This window comes from Anopheles stephensi, chromosome 3 (genome assembly GCF_013141755.1).
Source record: "Anopheles stephensi strain Indian chromosome 3, UCI_ANSTEP_V1.0, whole genome shotgun sequence".
Lineage (NCBI taxonomy): Eukaryota > Metazoa > Arthropoda > Insecta > Diptera > Culicidae > Anopheles > Anopheles stephensi.
The window spans coordinates 69,693,343-69,712,196 of NC_050203.1; the positions used below are offsets into that span (position 1 = coordinate 69,693,343).

The 18,854-nt window shown below is 44.5% G+C and overlaps 1 protein-coding gene across 3 annotated transcripts in view; it reads right to left on the reverse strand.

The window, feature by feature from the left end:
- Positions 1 to 18,464, reverse strand: part of LOC118512512 (serine/threonine-protein phosphatase 6 regulatory ankyrin repeat subunit B) — a 44,368-nt gene extending 25,904 nt beyond the window's left edge. For all 3 annotated transcript variants that reach the window (XM_036057030.1, XM_036057029.1, XM_036057031.1), the window contains exons 1-4: positions 18,279 to 18,464; positions 16,399 to 17,016; positions 9,048 to 9,149; positions 4,182 to 4,283 (exon numbers count right to left, since the gene is read on the reverse strand). In XM_036057030.1, the coding sequence (XP_035912923.1) occupies positions 4,182 to 4,283; positions 9,048 to 9,149; positions 16,399 to 16,881 (687 nt within the window). In that variant the 5' untranslated portion in view covers positions 16,882 to 17,016; positions 18,279 to 18,464. The remainder of the gene's footprint in view (positions 1 to 4,181; positions 4,284 to 9,047; positions 9,150 to 16,398; positions 17,017 to 18,278) is intronic.
- Positions 18,465 to 18,854: the final 390 nt, after the last annotated feature.

Consider the following 18,854-nt stretch of genomic DNA (forward strand, 5'->3'; position numbering starts at 1 on the left):
CACCGTTTTTGATCAGTTCGGCTACTATTCCGTCGGTGCCTGGTGCCTTGTTGTTCTTGAGCCGACGGATGGCCATTCGTGTTTCATCTATGCTAGGTGGCAGTAGCATGATATCATCTGCTAGTGGAGCCTCTAGCTGTTCGTTGAACTGATCATTTAGCAATTCATCAAAGTACTGAGCCCATCGCGAGAGGACCTCTGGCTGGTAACTGACCAGATCCCCATCCTTATTCCGACAGCAGGTCACCTTAGGTCTAAAGTTATTTCGGCGACCTGCTATCTCCTGGTAAAACTTTCTTCCTGGTCCGTAACGCACTCTGATTTCTTGAAGTTCCCGCACCCGCTGCTCTTCCCAAAGTTGTTTTTTGGTGCGGTGAACTCTTTTCTCTTCTCTCCTGAGCCGTGAGTATTCCTCTGCGCATGCCCGCGTTCTATGCCGCTGCTGCATTACTCGGTATGCGCAGTTTTTACGTTCTGTCACATGTCTACAATCTTCGTCGAACCAGCCAGATCTGGTGTTGCCCCGACGTGGTGGGAGTGTGGAATTGGCACAGCTTATTATTTTTGTTTTTAGAGCGTTCCACCGTTCGCTCGTAGTTTCATATTCATTTTCTGGTAGTAGAGCCTCACCTAAAGCGGATTTGAATGCCTGTTGGACGTGACTGTCCTTTAGGGAGTCCGTGTTGAGCCGAGCCTGCGGGTTAACTTCGCCCCCATTGACGCGGGGACGGGCGATTCTGCAACGAATCACTAAGCCAACCAAATAGTGATCGGAATCGATGTTGGCCCCTCGATACGTTCTGACGTTCAACAAGCTCGACTGTCTTCGGCGGCTAATCAACACGTGGTCTATCTGATTGGAAGTGGCTCCATCCGGAGACATCCACGTAGCTTTGTGAATGTCTCGGCGCGCAAACTTGGTACTTCCCACAACCAGATTGTTTGCAGCTGCAAACTGGACCAATCTACTACCATTGTCGTTACTGTGCTCATGTAGACTGTGACTTCCAATGTATTGGCGGTACATTGACTCCCTACCGACTTTTGCATTGAAGTCCCCCAGAATGATTTTAACATCGTGCCTGGGACACTGGTCAATGATTTTTGTGAGGCGGCCATAGAACAGGTCCTTCTCCTCTTCATCCTTGTCTTCGGTAGGGGCGTGAACGTTGATGAGGCTGATGTTGAAGAATCTGCCTCGCATGCGCAGGGTGCATAGCCTATCATTGATAGCCTTGAAGCCGATGATTTCGGATTTCAGCCGCGGACCGACGGCGAAACCCGTTCCGAGCATATGGTGGCGGTCGTGGCAGCTGAAGTATATATCGTAGCGGCTACTGCCACGCCTGTTATGCACACCATTCCCTAACCAACGGATCTCTTGTAGCGCTACGAGGTCCATGTTCAGTATGGCTAGGGCGTCATCAAGTTGCTTCAAGGCTCCGGCTCTGTAGAGAGTGCGTACGTTCCATGAGCCCATAACAATATTATTTTTTGGACGGTGCGGGGGTCTGATATCGTATAATCCGGGTATCGCATAATTATTTAAGCTTTCCGTAGTCGCAGTGTTACTTGGGGCAGGGGGACTGGCCCTGCGCCCAAGCCCCCAGGTACCTCTGGAGGGCCTCGTGGCAGTTTGGTTTAACGTCTGGTTACCCCCCCGACGTACAGACAGACCAGTTGCCTGGTCTGCCCACCCCCCTCCTGTTTAGCCTTTCTCCACCATCCGCCCAAGGGGTTGGGACAGGCCCGTGTACCCAAGCTTGGATATGTGGTGGAGAAAGTTACCACTCTGTACGACGAGGACGTGACGGAATAGGAGTTGGGTAGGAGAGCCTGTGTAACCCCGAGAGGAGCTTCGGTTCCTACCCCATTAGCAGAGCAAAAAAATAATAAAAGCAGAGCAAAAAATAATATTAATTAAATAAAACTTCCAGCTAAAAATCGGTATTTTTTATTATTTGATAAAGAAGACCTGAGACTGCAGAGGTTTATAAATGTTTTTTTATCATTTTCTGTGAGTTTTAGACTGAATTAGATTGAAGCTTTATCTTATTTCTATTTTTGACTTCAAAATTTTAATTTTTGTAAGTTGAGTTTTTAAAAAGATTAAAGCAAAAGGAATTGAATGTTTAAACAAAATTGAATATTTCTTTTACTTTTTATGGTAAAAGTTACAATGCTGTGTTTGAAAATATCTCAAAAGTATTAAAAGAATTTTCCTAAAACCGTAACACGAATCCATCATTACATTCGCTCACAGCGGGTTCCGAATGACATACAGGCAAATTCAAAACATCTCACATTACCTTAATCTTCCATCCCTTGGTGCCCGACATGCCGGATCTCAATAGTCTCAACGCTAAATAGTAACAAACTGCTTCAACATAGCCGCGTAGCTGCTGCACCACTCTGTCGGACCACCCACACGGTCTCGGCTCATAGTCTGCCAGCGCCAACGAGTTGCAAACGACCGGCCGACAGCAACCATGTACCATAGTCCATGCGGGACCAACCGAATAGGAACTGCCTTTGTACCGGTAACCGTCCGTCGCACTGTGTGTTTTTGTTATGTCGGTGAGTTTTCTTTCACTCTGCTCCTCCTTTTCCGATCCCTTTTTTGTCCGCACAGCTCAAACACGTGGCTTTGTTTTTATTTACTTCGCAACCCTACAACATCACATCCTGACATCTTTGGGCAGTTGCTGGAACCACCGTGAGCGAGCGGGAAAGGCAGTTTACAGTGAAATTCCGCAAGAGGGCCTGCTTACTTGAGGTACCATCTCACCAGCAATCCACAAGCTACAAGTTTTAAAGTTGCTGTTACTGTACGTGCGGTCACTGGAGCAATATGGCAGTAGGTACGATTGTCACCACGTTACTCTTACTATCACTAGAAACACCACCGCACCACCAGTACGTTATCGCACAGTGCACTCGCGATACTGCACTTATCAGTGCCGAGGTGCCCGCTAGGCCTCGCGTCACCTTACATAATGCAGCTGCTTATCGGTTCCAACGTATGCGTGTGTGTGTGTGTATGTTTATGGACCTTCCCAAGAATAGTCCCGGGCCAAGGGCAAAAGACAAAAACGGGGCGGAGGGACGGTGCGAGCAACAAAACAACGAACCACCTTTCACTACCCGGCCTGCGTCACTTTGAATTAGACTCCTGGCGTTTCGAAACCAGTTCCAGTGCCCGATGCGACGCGACTACGATGCCAAACAGTCGAAGTTCAACTAAATTGAAATAAGTCCCATCTTTTTTTGCAGCATTGAAATTGAAAATATTCCCCACCCATACACCCCCTCATAACTGATTGTCCTTCCGTTACCTCCCCCTAGGAAAGCAATAAAAAAATTTTTTTGGGCGCCAAACGGCATGCGAGTAAGGAAGAACGCACAAAGAACAGGTAGGCACGAGCGAAAGAGTATGCTTTGCGCCCGAACAAGCAAACAACCCGACCGACGCTGCCTGGGGCATAAACAACGACAAATCAATGTCTCTTCGGAGTTGTGTTTTTGGATAGCAGCCCGACTGCTACGCCCGAAACTGTAGCGAGCTGTGTACGGTACAGACATCAAAATGATAGAAATATCGTTATGCCTACCTCTAGCTGTCGTTCTACTAGCTTTGGGGTTGCAATACGTCGGTATGCATTTGCCTTCGATGGTATGAGCACGGTGTTGTGTTGGTATGTACGAGGTTTTTGTTTATTCTTTCGGGCTCAACCATGGATAACGTTTGCTGAAATTTATGATAGCCTGGCGTGTGTAACGGGCAGCCGGAAGTGGCATTTCTTCCGGACGAGATAGATAGGTGTGTTTTGCATGAGGTTGTGTGTAAGTATTGCCTCTGTGTTTCATTGATAGATTTTGAAAGGAGAGAAACTTTTATACACGCACACACACGCTTAGAAATGTATGGTGTTAGAGAATGAAAATAAAATCAGAACAAAATATTATAAATTTTAAACTCCAAATAATATTTAAAATATCAATCAGATCCGATGGAGACGCCTAGTCTTTCACGATGGAGACGCATGATCCTTCACGCATCGAACGCCTGTCCGTCATATATAATTACCGCGCCAATCACATTTTCCGATGGATTGTCCTTCGTTGTGTTGCTAGAGCATTGTGTAAAGCACAGGTTTCAATAATTAATAGAACCGACTTACCCCACCAGTTGAATATGGATCCACTCCTCGCTTTTGTAAAAGTAATTTAACTACATCCTCTCTAGAGTACATGGAAGCAATATGTATCACATTGTAATTGTCCTGTAAGGGGAAAAAATGCATTGCTATTAAAAATTTATGATATTTCAATGATTGCTAACCTGAAGAGTCTATTGAAATAGTCCTTAAAGCAATAAAAATACTTATTTCAGGGAAAATTTTGATAAGATACAGCAGTAAAATTTCACGCGGTCAATGCTTCAGCTACGCAGAATATATTTTTAATTCCTAAAAGTCCATCCAAAGCATGTTTTCGTGTGCTAACTTTGCGCGACCATGTCCGTAAGGTAAACCATTTCCGATCATGTTATTACTTTTTTATCACCGACCAAAGATCAACAACCGTACATTGCTTGTTCAATCTCCAACCTCACGCGAGATGTTAATTTAAAAAAAAAACTCTACACGTTTCGGGAACTTTAAAACGTGAAAAAGGTTACAGTTTCGGTGAGCAGCATGCTGTTGAAACCTTGTAGCCCTGCATTACATGGCCTTATCAGCAAGTCGGCCCATAATCGTGTTGCACGAATGTTTCTGTACGATTTAATGTAAGTGCAGTTTCTGAACTTTAGTATAACATTTTGAACAACATTATGTGTTCATGCTTAGTTTCAAATATGAAAGAAAGCTTTTAAAACGAGTAAGTTATGGAAGCCAATACCATTAGCCTCATTAACTTAATAGAAAACTGCCTAGAAAGCACACATTTCCAAATCCAATTTATCGGCAACCACACCTTAAATACTTAAAAATACCACTTAATCTCTTCTGCCTCGTCATGTGCCTTAAACTTTTATTCTCAATTAACCTAAAAACCTGAAAAACAAGGTTCCCCGCTTCCACCCAGAATCGCGCTTCGATGATGCAAATGGGTCTAATTAGATAAGAAAGCGCTTGCCGTTTTCCCATCATCCGGTTGGCCCGAAGGTGCGCCAGGAAACCACCGTCAAACATGCAAAGTTCATCCGAAGCTCACCGAATGCTTAGCAGTGCCAGAAAGAGGGCAGGTTACCACACATTCGCCACACGTTCAACTCGTTCCACCAGTAATGCTTGATTTTGGCTACGGCACGCGAGAAGATACCCTTGAACTCTCGTAATGGTTTCCAGAGATCCAAGATCCCAAGACCCAAACCCTTTTTTCTCTTTAACTGCTTATCTTATCGCTTTAGCAAAACTTCAGTTTTCAATTAAAAATGGCCAAATGATTAAAAATGTTGACCTTTGAACAGCGAGTGCCGAATTTATCACTGCGACTAAATATGCAAATATGGGACGGGACCAGGTTGGCTTTTAACCCATTTAGCACGCTAAACCTGCAACGTTTCGTGTCACCCGGACGCGTTATTTATTGCACTGGTGAACGAAATTTGCTCAACATTCGCTTGCCGTGACGCGAGACAAAGGATGCAGTGACGTTCAGTAAGCAACCCGGAAACCGGAAACGAAACCCAACGGAGCCAAATGCAAAATGCCGGCCTCTTAAGGCAAGCGTTTTTTTTTTTTTCTTCTCTCAAATAGGAAAAAAGGCAGGCTAAACCTGTTGCTTTGCACACACAAACGGTGCGTCCAAAATCATGGCCCTGGCTGGACTTTTCGTGCTGATGATTGCTGATGACGATCATGCAAATGAGTCGGGCGGTGCATGCTGGCAATCGACAACTTTTTTTCCATCCAAACACCAAACTTTGCCGGACGCTTATATACTGTACGAGTTTGGGGTCTGATGGTGGTAAATACAGAGAGCGAGTGTGTATGTGTTTGTGCTTTTTCGTGAAAAACATGTGCTGCTTCTCGCTCTAGCCGCGTCGCTAGGAAACTGTCCAAGTGTTTGTGTACAGCTTTGGAGGGGAAGTTGCTGTACTAATACCAACGGAGCAAGAAACAAGCGCTGGATGTATTGGTAAGCGATGTTGGCACGTGAAGCTACGGCCAATAAAACATAAAGTTTATTGGTGACGAATTGGAAAGTTTCCACCGTACTAGGGACGCTTATCGCTAAATCTTTGCCAATAAAATGATTCTATTTTAATGTGCGTTTTCACCACAAAATAAAATCAATACTGTTCAGATATTTCGCAACAACCATTAGCTTAAGATTAAATTAAAGTTCCCATTAATTAATGCAGAGTGCCTCAAGAGGCACATGGTTTCAAGTATAATTAATCCGCTCTAATTAAATACAGCATGATATATCTTTCAAAACGGAACGAGCCTCACTACTAATGACCACTCGTTTTGTGGTAAAGTCCCTGATCATTAGGCAGGGCCAAGCTAGATCCTCCAACGCCCTTTGCCAATACATCACTCACCAAACGACCTTCACATCCACACATCCTAATCATTGCCACCAATAAATCATTGTCCAATTTAAATGAATCATCCACTAACACGCTTGGTACGGTTCAAAGGCGAGGCATCGATATGTCCCGTCCGGTAATTTGATGTCTTCTAACCATACGACACCCACGATGCGTAGGACATCATCGCCCATTAGCGGCATACACACCACACCAAATGATTCATCGCACGAAAAAAACATTTTTCATGTCCGAACGATCAGTATCCAACTTTTGACCAAAAGCAAAATAGAAAGGATGTCAAGGTAGCAGCACCACATCTGTACGAGCTGTCACATTCTACAAGCCCTACCCTAATGATAACCTTAAAATCTCCACCACCGTTTCGCGGGGGGGGCCTGCTCGAAATTGAAATTGATGTCGGTAGCGTCCGGTCGGTGAGGGAGAAGCAATTTTCTGGTTTGCATTTCACGGCTACTGTGTGGGTGTGGTTCCGCTAAGAATTTCCGACAGACTCTTGCCATGGAGAAGAAAGACGGTACCGACCGGGTCAACTTGTTGATTGATTTTGTGCTCGCATGCAATCGCACGATTCTCGCACAACGGATGCATCGCTAATCAATATTGCCGATGGGGGGGGGGGGGGGGGGGATTCGGGTTTTAGAGTAGAGTAAGCAATTTTTAACTAAAAACAAGTAACGAGCGACAAGTGCAGTAAGTATTAAAAAAATAATTGCTCTTGGTAAAAATATCTCGATAGCCATCAAAAACCCGGAAATGAACCGGAAGGCACCGAAATCAGACAGAAAAAATGTACTTGATAGCTTCAAACCGTTGTGTGCGAAGGACATGACGAAAGTTTCCCGCCGATAGCCGAGGGCACGGAGCTATGGCGGGAGCAGAACACATCAGCGCCCATGTAATGATACCGAACGAGGTCATGGTCTGACCGGTCGGAATGGACCGGCGGACCCAGCCATGTGGCAGTTTGTTGGTATTATTGATCATTTAAACAATATTATGATTGGAATTAAATTATGATTACGCGATTTGAAGGTGAAAATTATAAAATTCGATTATTTATGTTGTAATTTTAATGATGTTATTGAGCGTTTATTTACCTTGATCAGTTTAACTTGTAAACTAAAAAAGGAGGACTTAGGTAGATAACTTAATCTCAGGAATTCAAAATGGCTAATAACCATCGAAAGGCCCAAAATTTTCATGGAACACATACGTACACGCAAGATTGAGTTGAAGTGCACAGTGGAATGAGAACATATTGAGATAGGACAAAATAATTTTATTTCAATTCACTCTCAGAATTAACATAAATTATTTAAATCATTCTCATTTGGCGTTATGAAATGTGGTTTTTTATATAATTTTTTATAAATTTTGTGCTCAAATTATTAACAATTAACTATGTTTTGATTAAGTTATGCAGATAAATTCTTTTTAAAACTACCTAAAATTACTGTTGCTTTTCTGTCATTTTGGCAAGTTAATAAACTATTTAGTTGAAATGTACGAGAATTAAAAGTTAATTTGTTTTACCTTTTAATAATGATAAAAATATGCATCAATCAACGTATGAAACACATTGAAACAATTAATAAAATCTTATAAAATATCTTTTGAATACTTTAACAAGCTTTCATGACAGCTTATAACTGCTTTTAATACATTTTTTTCATATAATTAAACATCCCGTACAGCTTTTGGACCTTTTCAACTCATTAGCCTCAAAAATAAAATTGCTAATCGAAAACCAGAAACAATTAAGGCCCTATTCACAAAGTGATTTATCAGACGTTTGAATATTTTTCATGATTAGTAACAATCTCCTTAAAACTTTATGATTCCATTAATTTCGCATTGTTATAAAATATGTTCAGAATTCTGTGTAAAAAAATCATCCAACAAGAGCCGCTTCAACAGCCGTAGTCGAAAACCTCATTCAAAGAATTACCTCATTTGCATCCGAAAAGTGGGTAAAGTTCATCGGTAAAAGTGTTTCAAGAGCTGCTAGCCACACACACACTTTGGTCAGGTTCGGCAAAACGGAAGACGAAAAAGGCCCCCGAATACGATTCCTAATCAAGCAACCCCAGGAGTGAACCGGTGGGCAGTGAGTGCGAGCTTCAGCGATAAAGATTTACTTTATATCTTTGCCGGTCCTCCGGTCAGCTTATTCGGGTGAAGTTCAACGAATGCTCAAACGAATCACCTCTCCCGGCGGTCCGGCGGTGCGACATGACGTCTAGATGACCTGTAGCGTACGGGTGGACGGTTTTTTATTACTTCACCACGGTGGTCGGTACCATGGTGCGTGCCTTATCGAAGTTAATTCCTATTGCGGAATGCAGTTCGCTGGAATATCGTGAAGGGCAGGTAGGCGCACTAAGGATTTTCCCACCATTGCGAAATACCGTTTACGCTAGAGGTCACACGGGAACACTATGGGGATTTTTTTGGTTGTTGTTGTTAAGCATTCAATACTCACATTGTTCCTGGCGCCGACATCCGAACCGAGCTCGATCATCCTGTCCAGGATGGGTGTCCGATTATCCTTGACGGCATACATCAAGGGCGTCATTCCGGTGGCCTGTAATGAATGGTTTGAGAAAAAGAACACGATTAAAACTAAGTTCTTGACTAACTCAAATAAATGTCCTCTAAAACACCGTCTAAAACACTTAAAGCTCAACAGTTTCTAATTATTTTGCTGGGGGAAGGAGTTTAAAATTGGCCGATAATAATGGCTTCCTGTGGTTAATATTTCAACCCGTCCCAAACTCTCTCTCTCTCCCCTGCTGAGCGTCAAAAGGACGAAAGTTTTTGTTTTAGTTCTCCCCTTAATGTTCCACATTCGGTTGCCATTTTGCAGCTATCTCGTGTCCTAGATCTTGTCCCGTTCGTCGTGGTTTGCTCGTATGTCTTGAGCATAGTTTTCGTTCTTGCGTGGCTCGTGCCAACGCGCCTACGTGTGTCGGGCGTCTTGCATGTGGAGAAAAAACCAGACCCACCAGGCTGGTACTACTCCATATTCCATGCGTCACTAGCGTGCAATCTATTATTTCATCTACACTGGACGGACGGCCGTGCGGAACGGAACCACCACCGTCAGAAGCATCAGTCAAGACGGTCAACCGTGATACCGTGATGATGGTGTCGTTGACATAGTTGACCGGCCTATTGGTCGGGCTGTTCGGCAGTTCTTTGTGTTTACTTCTACAGCAGGAAAAAGAGAGGAGAAGTACCTCCAACATACCTTTCCAACGGTGATTGAGAAATGAAATTCTCGACAAAAACGTGCCAAACCCTATTCAACCCCCCTGTTCCGTACTGGTTAAGGATGTTTTACGGTTTGGCATGTACTTCTGGTGTAGTTGCACCGTCGACCACCACTATAGTGCGGTGGTTGTGCAAATGTATCCCTTCTACGTTGCGTTTTAAAATATGTTAATGGAGCGCCCCAAGCGGCTACTCGTCCACCGGTTGCTATTTCGGTTTAATTTATGCGCTTTGCGTTTCTCCAGCGCACGGTATCGCACGCAGCACAAGGTGAGACAGTTTCGCATACTTTAGCGGCAAATGTTATGCATCGACGGAAGTGAAAATTCAAATACTTTCCCTGCACTATTATTTGCCAGGCATCTGGTATTCGATACGGTGGTAAAGTGCGTGTTGGATTGGAAGAGAGCGAAGTGTAACAGTGGGTCACGGATATTTGTATGCAATGTTTAAATTTTGTGAGTTATGAGAAAAATATTTTTTTTATGGAGTGGCATGACACGTCCAGGTGTTTCGTCTCCAGGAATTCACTTTACTATTACACAGGTCGTGCATTCTTGGCATATTTGTAGAAACGTCTCACGCAAAATGATTCTTAAGAAATGAGATATGACCTAGTGAGTGCTAATGGATTTTTTTTTAATTTAATTAATTATTCACATAGTAACGCCTGACCGTATTCCTGTGCTAATAGTATTTTTCAAACGTTCACTCTTATAACAATTGCATAAATATAAATCATCACTTCACACAATCTTTTATATTAACTGCTAAATCACTAAGAGAAATATTTCAAAAAAGGAGTGGAATATTACAAGCCCTTTGTGGAACTTTGCAATCATATCTGATGAAATTGTGCATGATGTCCGAAGAAACTGTGGAATTTTCAGTGTTTCAAAGAGGACTTCCAGTGGCCGAAGTGACAGTGGCGCTGATCTTCACACGACAAGGACAGGGTTCTTATTCCATCCAGAAAGCCTCCCCGTACGCATGGCTGAATAACAAGATACGGATACAATCAAGTCTCTAGAAGCGAGATGGTGGTAATTAAACCAATACTTCCGTCCAATTGATGGATTAAACTTGTATGAATATACTTTTTCGGCATGTTGATGTAAACAGGTTTAAGGTTTAACTGGAATGCTCCAAATACTCGGCAGAAAACCCACGGTTGAAAGTTTGCAAACTTGCAGTTCTAAGCTCCATAGAAGAGTTGCACATTTCTTCTCGTTGAATGTAAGATTCCATTATATGATTGCAAAATTCCACAACGGGCTTATAATATTCCACTCCTTTTTTTTAAACATTCCCCAACGCGTTTCAAAAGTTTCATTCGATGGCTCGAGACCCGGTCTTATTCGTGGTTAAGAAATAACTAAACCTTTCGAATGAACTAAACAATTTCCAAATAAATATTTCACTAATTATAAGGCATTTCCTAACTTTTTATAGAATTTTTACGCACTTTTCAGGTTGTTTTCTTCTGCTTTGTTTAGCCTCTTATTTGCTAAATCAAGGAAGCCAGTACTTCCAGCCAAGAGTTCTTGCGGTCCTGGAGCCAAGGAGACAGAGAAGACAACATGTCGTATTATTCGCTACAAAGGCATATAATTCATCACGCATTAGTGAACGAGCTTTTACTTTCTTCTTCTTCTTCTTCTTCTTTGGTCTAACTAAACCCCCTTACTCTTAGGTCATGCCTGCCATATCTGGCTTACTAATCTTAAAAATACCACACGTAGTTGGATAGTCAGTCTCCACTACAGGAAACGGTCCGGATGGGATTTGAACTCCGGTTCTGCCGTACAAAGATCGGCCCCTTTGTCACCTATACCACGCGCTGCTGTTACTTTACATTCTACTTATTGGAGGTGTCAAGCAGCATTTACTTTTTTCGTGTTTTGAAAGTTGACATATAGAGGGCTACTTTTATTTGGAGTATTATGCATATCTTTTTCACTAGGTTCAAATGAAGATTTAAATTCCCAAAAAAAGCACTAGAAATCATCGACCTAAAAATATGTTTAAAAAACAATCGGCGATTCGAAAAACACTAAATATAGACTTCAAATTGTTCTTATGAAAAACGAACATCACGACCACTCACACACGCGTTTCGTGACTCGTATACATGAGTTGGGCAGCTCGTTCAATATGCATCAATATGCTGTCTTATCTGAGCAACAACACAAACAGGCGACAGCGCATGTGACAAATGCCCACCCATCGGCAGATCCCGCCTATCGCTCGGAAGCCAAACGTTAAAAGCTGGAGATTTAAATGAATCAACACGCTAGAAATCGATTCGCCGTGCTTTGGAAGGCAGGCAAGCCATTTGAACCTCAAGTTGAAAATCATACCATGTAATGAATTTCTTCAAACAGAACCAAAAAAACGGACGATTTGTTCTTGTTTCACATGCTTGCTAGCTTGATGCCATTGGTCCCGTTCAAGGGCGTCTCGCTTATCGTTACGCAGCCGGTGCGAATTCATTAGCATTTCTATTTTCATCAAAACACTGCCAAAGCTGTCAATCTCAACCAAGCTCACCCGCGAAGGAAACCAAATCGTACACCACTGCCTTCGTTAACCTTCGTCCTCATCTTTGACGTCCAATCGGGATGGAAAAAAAATAGACCAGCAAGCCTAGCCGGACCCCATCCATCACCATTAGCCTCGGAGCTTTATGCTCGTATGGCACAACATCAGGGGTAAGCTTTCGCTCGCCACCACAGCTTAAACACAGCCTGTAATCATAATTAAAATATAATCAGCCATAGCTCCAGTCACAGTGGCCATTTGCCGGCTTGTTCGACACGGCCACAATTCGATCGCAACGATCAGGAGTAGCCATAATCACAGTAAGAGAAGAGAAAACTCTTGACGATTAATACAGCAAAAAATTTCCCACAAAGTCCCCAGCTCATGGTCAAAGAGTGAAGGTTAAAAACAAAATTCACGTAAAGTTCTTTCCTAACAAGCAAAAGACATTCATAAACCCTCCCGTGACGTACTGCAAGTATGGTGCAGTTTTGCTGCACCTGCTTCATGACCATTGCTGACCCCGATTCGAGGCGTTGTGACCTTTTCACCGATAAAAATGGCCATCCGATTCTGGCAGTGGTCATGCATGCATCACCTGTGTGTGTGTGCTATAACGCTAAGCAAAAACCTTCAAGAAAAGTCCCTTCTGGTAGATGGTAAGATATGCTTTTTTATTTAACTGCCTTGTCCATTTTTTCCTCTGTGCCGTCCACTGCAGGCAATCGCAGGAAAAGGTTATAAAGTGGACCTCGGGGAAAAACACTGTTCATGGAAAGGTGATTTCAATCAGCGTAACCGCATTCATTGCGCAATGAAGTGGTCCTCCGGCGTTGGAAACGAATTTTTCATTTAAGCTTTTTTTCTGTGTGTGTGTGTTAATTGTACAGTCCGGGCGGGAAATGGTGGCCATTTTGCAACTGAACTAAAATTAACTTTTCGAGGCAATTTAAGGCCATCGAATCAGTTTGGGACGGCACAGCAAACGGGCAGCAAGGGCTAAAACATTTTTATCATCTATAAACGATTGTACCATTACACACATTTTGCAGGAAAAATGACCCACGCACGCACCGTGCGAGCTGCCGTGTGATCCAATTTGAGTGACGCATGCGATGCTTAAATTTTGCCAAACATGTAAGAAGCCGGCCCGGTCCGGTCCGGTCAAGTCCAGTGCTTTTTGCTGGACCATCGCATCCATCATATCAACCTGCCAATTAGCTTCGGTGCGGCTTTTATGACTGGGGTTGATTAAAATAGCCCACCAATTAACGAATTCGTGATTCACCGTTGCTTGCCCAGTGCTGAGCTATTGAACAATAGAGGCTGGTCGCGCGTCTCAAAGCACCCCGTACCGGTGTAAGTGTAACGTAAATTGTTTCTTCTCTACCTTGGCGAAAAACAATAAGGTGCGTGTTAAGCGCGACCAGTATGGGTTGGAAAACGGTTTCTTATTATGCCTCACGTCGTCCGGAACACGGTAACCGCAACCGCAAGTCCGAAAAAATGTTGTGCGTGAAAAACAAAAGCCCCATACCCGTACCCCGTACCATTTGCATGCAGGTTTGCGCCATTTAGCTCCCAACCACACACACATTGGTCTGTAGGACCGAAAAACGGACCCAAAGCATCATTTTCCAACGGTCATTGGAATAAATTTTTCCACCCCACACTGGTAGCATAACTCACCACCACCGGTCCACCAATGAACCTTTCAACGGTGCTCCGTTCGTCCATAACTTGAATCTCGCAAACTGACCAGTGCCACTGGCTTCATTCGGGTCATTCGGCTAGCAGCGTGGCAACTGAGTTATGTGTCGCCATGTTTGCGAAACCAATAAATTCTTCCTGCCGGGTGAGGGTGTTTCATTCCCCTGCTCCCGTTGAGCCGTGCTTCCTTAGCGCGGGTAAGAAAAACGATGGGGAAGGCTATTTTCATCCAGTCAGCTTTGGAACAGAGCACCAAGAACGGACGGTATGCCGGCGACAGTTTAAAGTGATTGCGCAATCAGTCGAAAATAGGTTGCGGCACTACTACGAAAGGATACGGTGTATCGTCTCCTGTCTTTGCGTCGGGTAAAAGGTCAACGATCAGTAAAATTATTCCAAAAAGCTTCGCCGATTTTGAGGTTCTAGTCTGAGGAGGAAAGCTCGTGATGGGGGTAGAGCGCGGTGTAGGCATTTGAAATTTTAATGAGCTTTAAACTTGAAGCGAGGAATGAAACCAAAATCGCTCATGCCTTTTGATGTTGTGTTTGTAGATCTTTAATTATAGTGGATACGACATTTGTTAGTCTATTTATGGCTAATTTTAACCAAAGTATATCACAATAAGTTCTTATTTCAATAAACTATTTAGACAGATCTGAACAGTGTGTTAAAGAGAGCTTTAATCTTTAAAACCACGGTTCAAAATTAAACTCTTTTTCGTTCGCCATTTCGAAGTATAAACACTATAGTAGGGTCGTCACAAGGTAGATTTAATTAAGCTCTGGTCCTCACACTGCTACTAGCGATACTCGTTTAAATGCTGAGAGTCTGACGACTTTTAATTCCACACAGAATTAAACCAGAAGACCTGAATCGTGAATTCCATTTCTTCATCTACACTGATACAAAAAGCTCATAACACATGATAAAACGTTCTTCTAAAGAAATGATGACTTAAACAGCTGCTCAACAAATCAAAGCAGCTGGGATATTCATTAAGAGATCTTATGATATTCTGTCCGTCGAGTCTATACAAATTGTTGTAGAAAAGTAAATTTGGTCTAAGGAAAGATCGGTCCACCTTTTCGATACAACATCCCTCACGCCTCTGTCAACCATAGGATCTGACTTCTAATTACCAGTACGATTAGGTTAGTTAAACACGGAGTACCTTGACAAACGTTGCATCGTAGTGATTAATTTATTTTTTTAAAGAAAAAGTTACGATCCTTTACATATATTGATGATATCAGAGTTTCAAAAAGCTCATGGGCTCAGCAATATTCACATTATAAGGTTCTAGCAATATGAAACATGCTTCAAAGCTCTAAAACCACTGTAACATATGTTCTTATAAAATGAAGTATAGGTGGTAAATTTCTCGTCCATGGAATTCTCGCTACTTACTTACTTACTTACTTACTTATCAGGCGCTATAACCGCTTTGCGGTCTTGGCCTGCTGCAACAATCTTCGATTCCGCTCACGGTTTAGCGCCGTCGTCTGCCAACCCATTATCTCGGCCGTTCTGGCGCAAGCATCAACGCTATCACTCCATCTCAATTTGGGCCTTCCACGCCTCCTCGGTTCGTGTGGACGTACTAAAAGGTCTTTACGGGCTGGGTCGTCCGGTGTTATTCTCATGATGTGACCAGCCCACCGGAGCCTGGCGAGTCTAATGCGCTACACGATGGTAAGATCATCGTACATCTCGTAGAGCTCGTGTCATTGTAACGACTCCTCTATTGTCCTTCCACACATACGGGGCCAAAAATCCTTTTGGGCATCTTCCTCTCGCACGCGGCTCAGAGGGCTTCTACCAACACGCAAAGATTTTTGCAAATAGGACTCTCTCCTCACAAAGGAAAAATCTCAGAATGGAAATACAACGCCACTTATGGCCTGCAGAGCGTAAAAGCGTTTCACCATAAGGCCTGAATGTTGTAAAAGATTTTTTTGTTTCGTTTTCTATTGTCTAAGGCTAAAGTTTGGCGCTAAACAAGATACGATAATGTTCGGTAGGTTTTGAAAGGTGACCCATGTTGGACAAAAAATAAACGAACGTCCTCAAAAAAAAATCTAGTTCATCTTTTCTATGCGAGTTAAGGATATATTTCCTCTTATGTCTAGTGGGATGTCTTATGTCTAGATAGGCAAAACCCATCTCCACATATCCACAGGATTACTTCTCACTAAATAGTCAATGACTTCTCCGAGCCATTTTTCTCCGACGTAATAATTCATAACCCTCAAGAAGCCTTAACAGTTCACTCTTATCACTTCCTTATCACACATATCCCTCCTACTTACCGGATCGAGCACCCCCGCTAGTGGGGTTTGATTGGAGTCATCGCCCCCGGCGGCAACCGCCTTTTCCAAGCCTTTCAGCACAGCTTCAACGGGAGCCCATTCGCTTTTCATCGCCAGATTAAGTACCTTCTGGGCACCGTCGCGGACCGTCGCACCGGCACTGCCAGGCTTCGGCTGCGATGGCTGCTCAGTGTCAGCCTTATCCGACTTCTTATCACCGTTGGCGGAGGAGTCATCCTTGGCAGTGCCCGACTCACCCTCCGCCTTGCCGCTGGCTCCCGGTGCGTCACTATCGCTGGGCTTTCCTTTCGGCGGACCCTTGCCGCCCGGTCCCTTGCCACCGCCGGCCGCTCCGCCAGCCTTGCCCGGACCACCGGTTCCACCGGCTGCACCCGGTGCGCCCGGGCCCGTACCGCCTGCCCCGGTACCGGCCGCACCGGTACCACCGCCAGCCGTAGCTGGCGGCTTTTTCGACTTATCCATTGTGTGCTCCTCGCGGCGGATCTTTCCACTGTCTAGCCGAGGTTAAACGAAAAAGGAATCACAACTGTATCTTAACCGCGCACGTTCATCGCTTCCACGTGCCGATCGTTTTATTCACCATGCGAAATACGTGCACTGGAGAGGAGAAAACCGGAGATCACCAACAAAATCACCAAAAACGCTTTCAATATCGCACTTCCAAGAATTCACCAAACCCACGACACTATTTCTCTTCCTCTAAAGCCAAATACTTCAATACCGCAACAAACGTGCACAAACCACAGAGCACAGAGCGACAAATTTGTCCCACTGGCGTAGTTTATTGATTCAGCAACCGCAGTGCAACAGATTTGTGTTGAAGTCCTTGACATGTGCTGGAGTTTTCTACCTTTTTCACCTTTCCCACCGATGGAATTTCCATCGATTTTCCTATGCCTCTATGAATACATAAGGAACGGCGAGGGCGGTCTCTGGGCAGTTAGTGCTTGTGCGCTGCGTCCCGTCAAGCACTACTTTAATCTCCAACATATTGTTGGAGAGCTGGAGTTTTATGAAGTGCTCTAATCTGACGTATTCACTGTGTACTAATTTAGTAGATCTATCTAAAGTAACTCTTCAACTCCAACAAACGACCACGTGTTCTCTGAAGTTCCTCACGCCACAAGACACACTCTGCTGTTCTACCAGCTCGGTACAACTCTATTTCACCGCTAATTTGGACCTCAACCGCGCGAATCACCTAGCACCGCGAAAAAACAGCACATCTACACGGTCTCAACACGGGTTCCATTTGTAAAGGACAGCGTTATCTTACACCCGAGGACACCCACTGCGAAACAACACACCTTTCTACACAGCTACCCAATTAAACTATCCTCAACGTGACCACGAACGATTAAAGTACAGCAACACTACACGCCACCAAACGAAGGACCCCGTCGAGTCGGCCACACGGTTGAACCCCTAGCACCAGGCGGGCACTCCCGGGCGCGGGATCCTTCGACGAACGAAACGCGACCTTTCCCTAGCACAATCTCAACCGAAATAACCCACCGCGAGCGGTGCTGTAGGCCACACCGTACGCCCATCTCATCTCATTAACACACTTTTGGCGTCCGCTTGGACTCGATTCCGCCTGCTTTCGGACAACAAGACGGTTTGGGCGTTTCTTGAGGGGCCGAACGGCGCGTTTCTTTGTTTGTGTTCCCCGGGCAGGTGGGTGCGTGTTCGGGTACTTTGACAGCTGACGAAGACGAAGCGGGATCTCCGTTTGGGAGGGTTTTTTTGTTGTTGTTGAACGAACGGTGTTCTATGCAGTCCAAATTCCACAACAAGCAAGACCTCTCGCCTGGGTGCCCCTTATGTAACACTCTCTCGCTCGGTACACAATAGCCTACCCTGAACGCGTCGCTCAATACAAACTACACGTCGACTCGGACACAAACTTTAGCACCTCACCAAGGAAACTACACACGAACACACTGCGGCATGTAAGAGAGATGATGGCAGCTACACAGCAGTTTGCCGAGATCCCGGCGCTAGTGTGGGGCCCTTCCGAGGCTCGCCAGGCTAAAACCTTTCGGTTGAACGTCTCGAACGATTCTGGCCGGGCGTGCGAACGGTGGACTCGGTGGTCTCGAAAAACTTTCAGCGAACGATTTCGCGTTCCACAGGCACGCTTCCACCGCCAGAGACCCGCGGGACCCCCTTTCCGGACGCGGATTTATGCTTCGGATGATCGGGCCCGTTTCGGGCTGTATGACGAACCGCCGCCTCCGTATGTACCGCTACCATATATCGTGCGGCACAAACACACAGGCACTAAGGGACGGACCTACTACCACTACTACACCGTGACCGATGAAGCTCCCCGCACGGCTAACCATGGTATCCTCTCGTCCATCGGTTCTTGGTGCTTTTTTGCTCGGTCCATCGGTCGGCATCCGTTTCGTCACACGGCCGTTACCACGGTA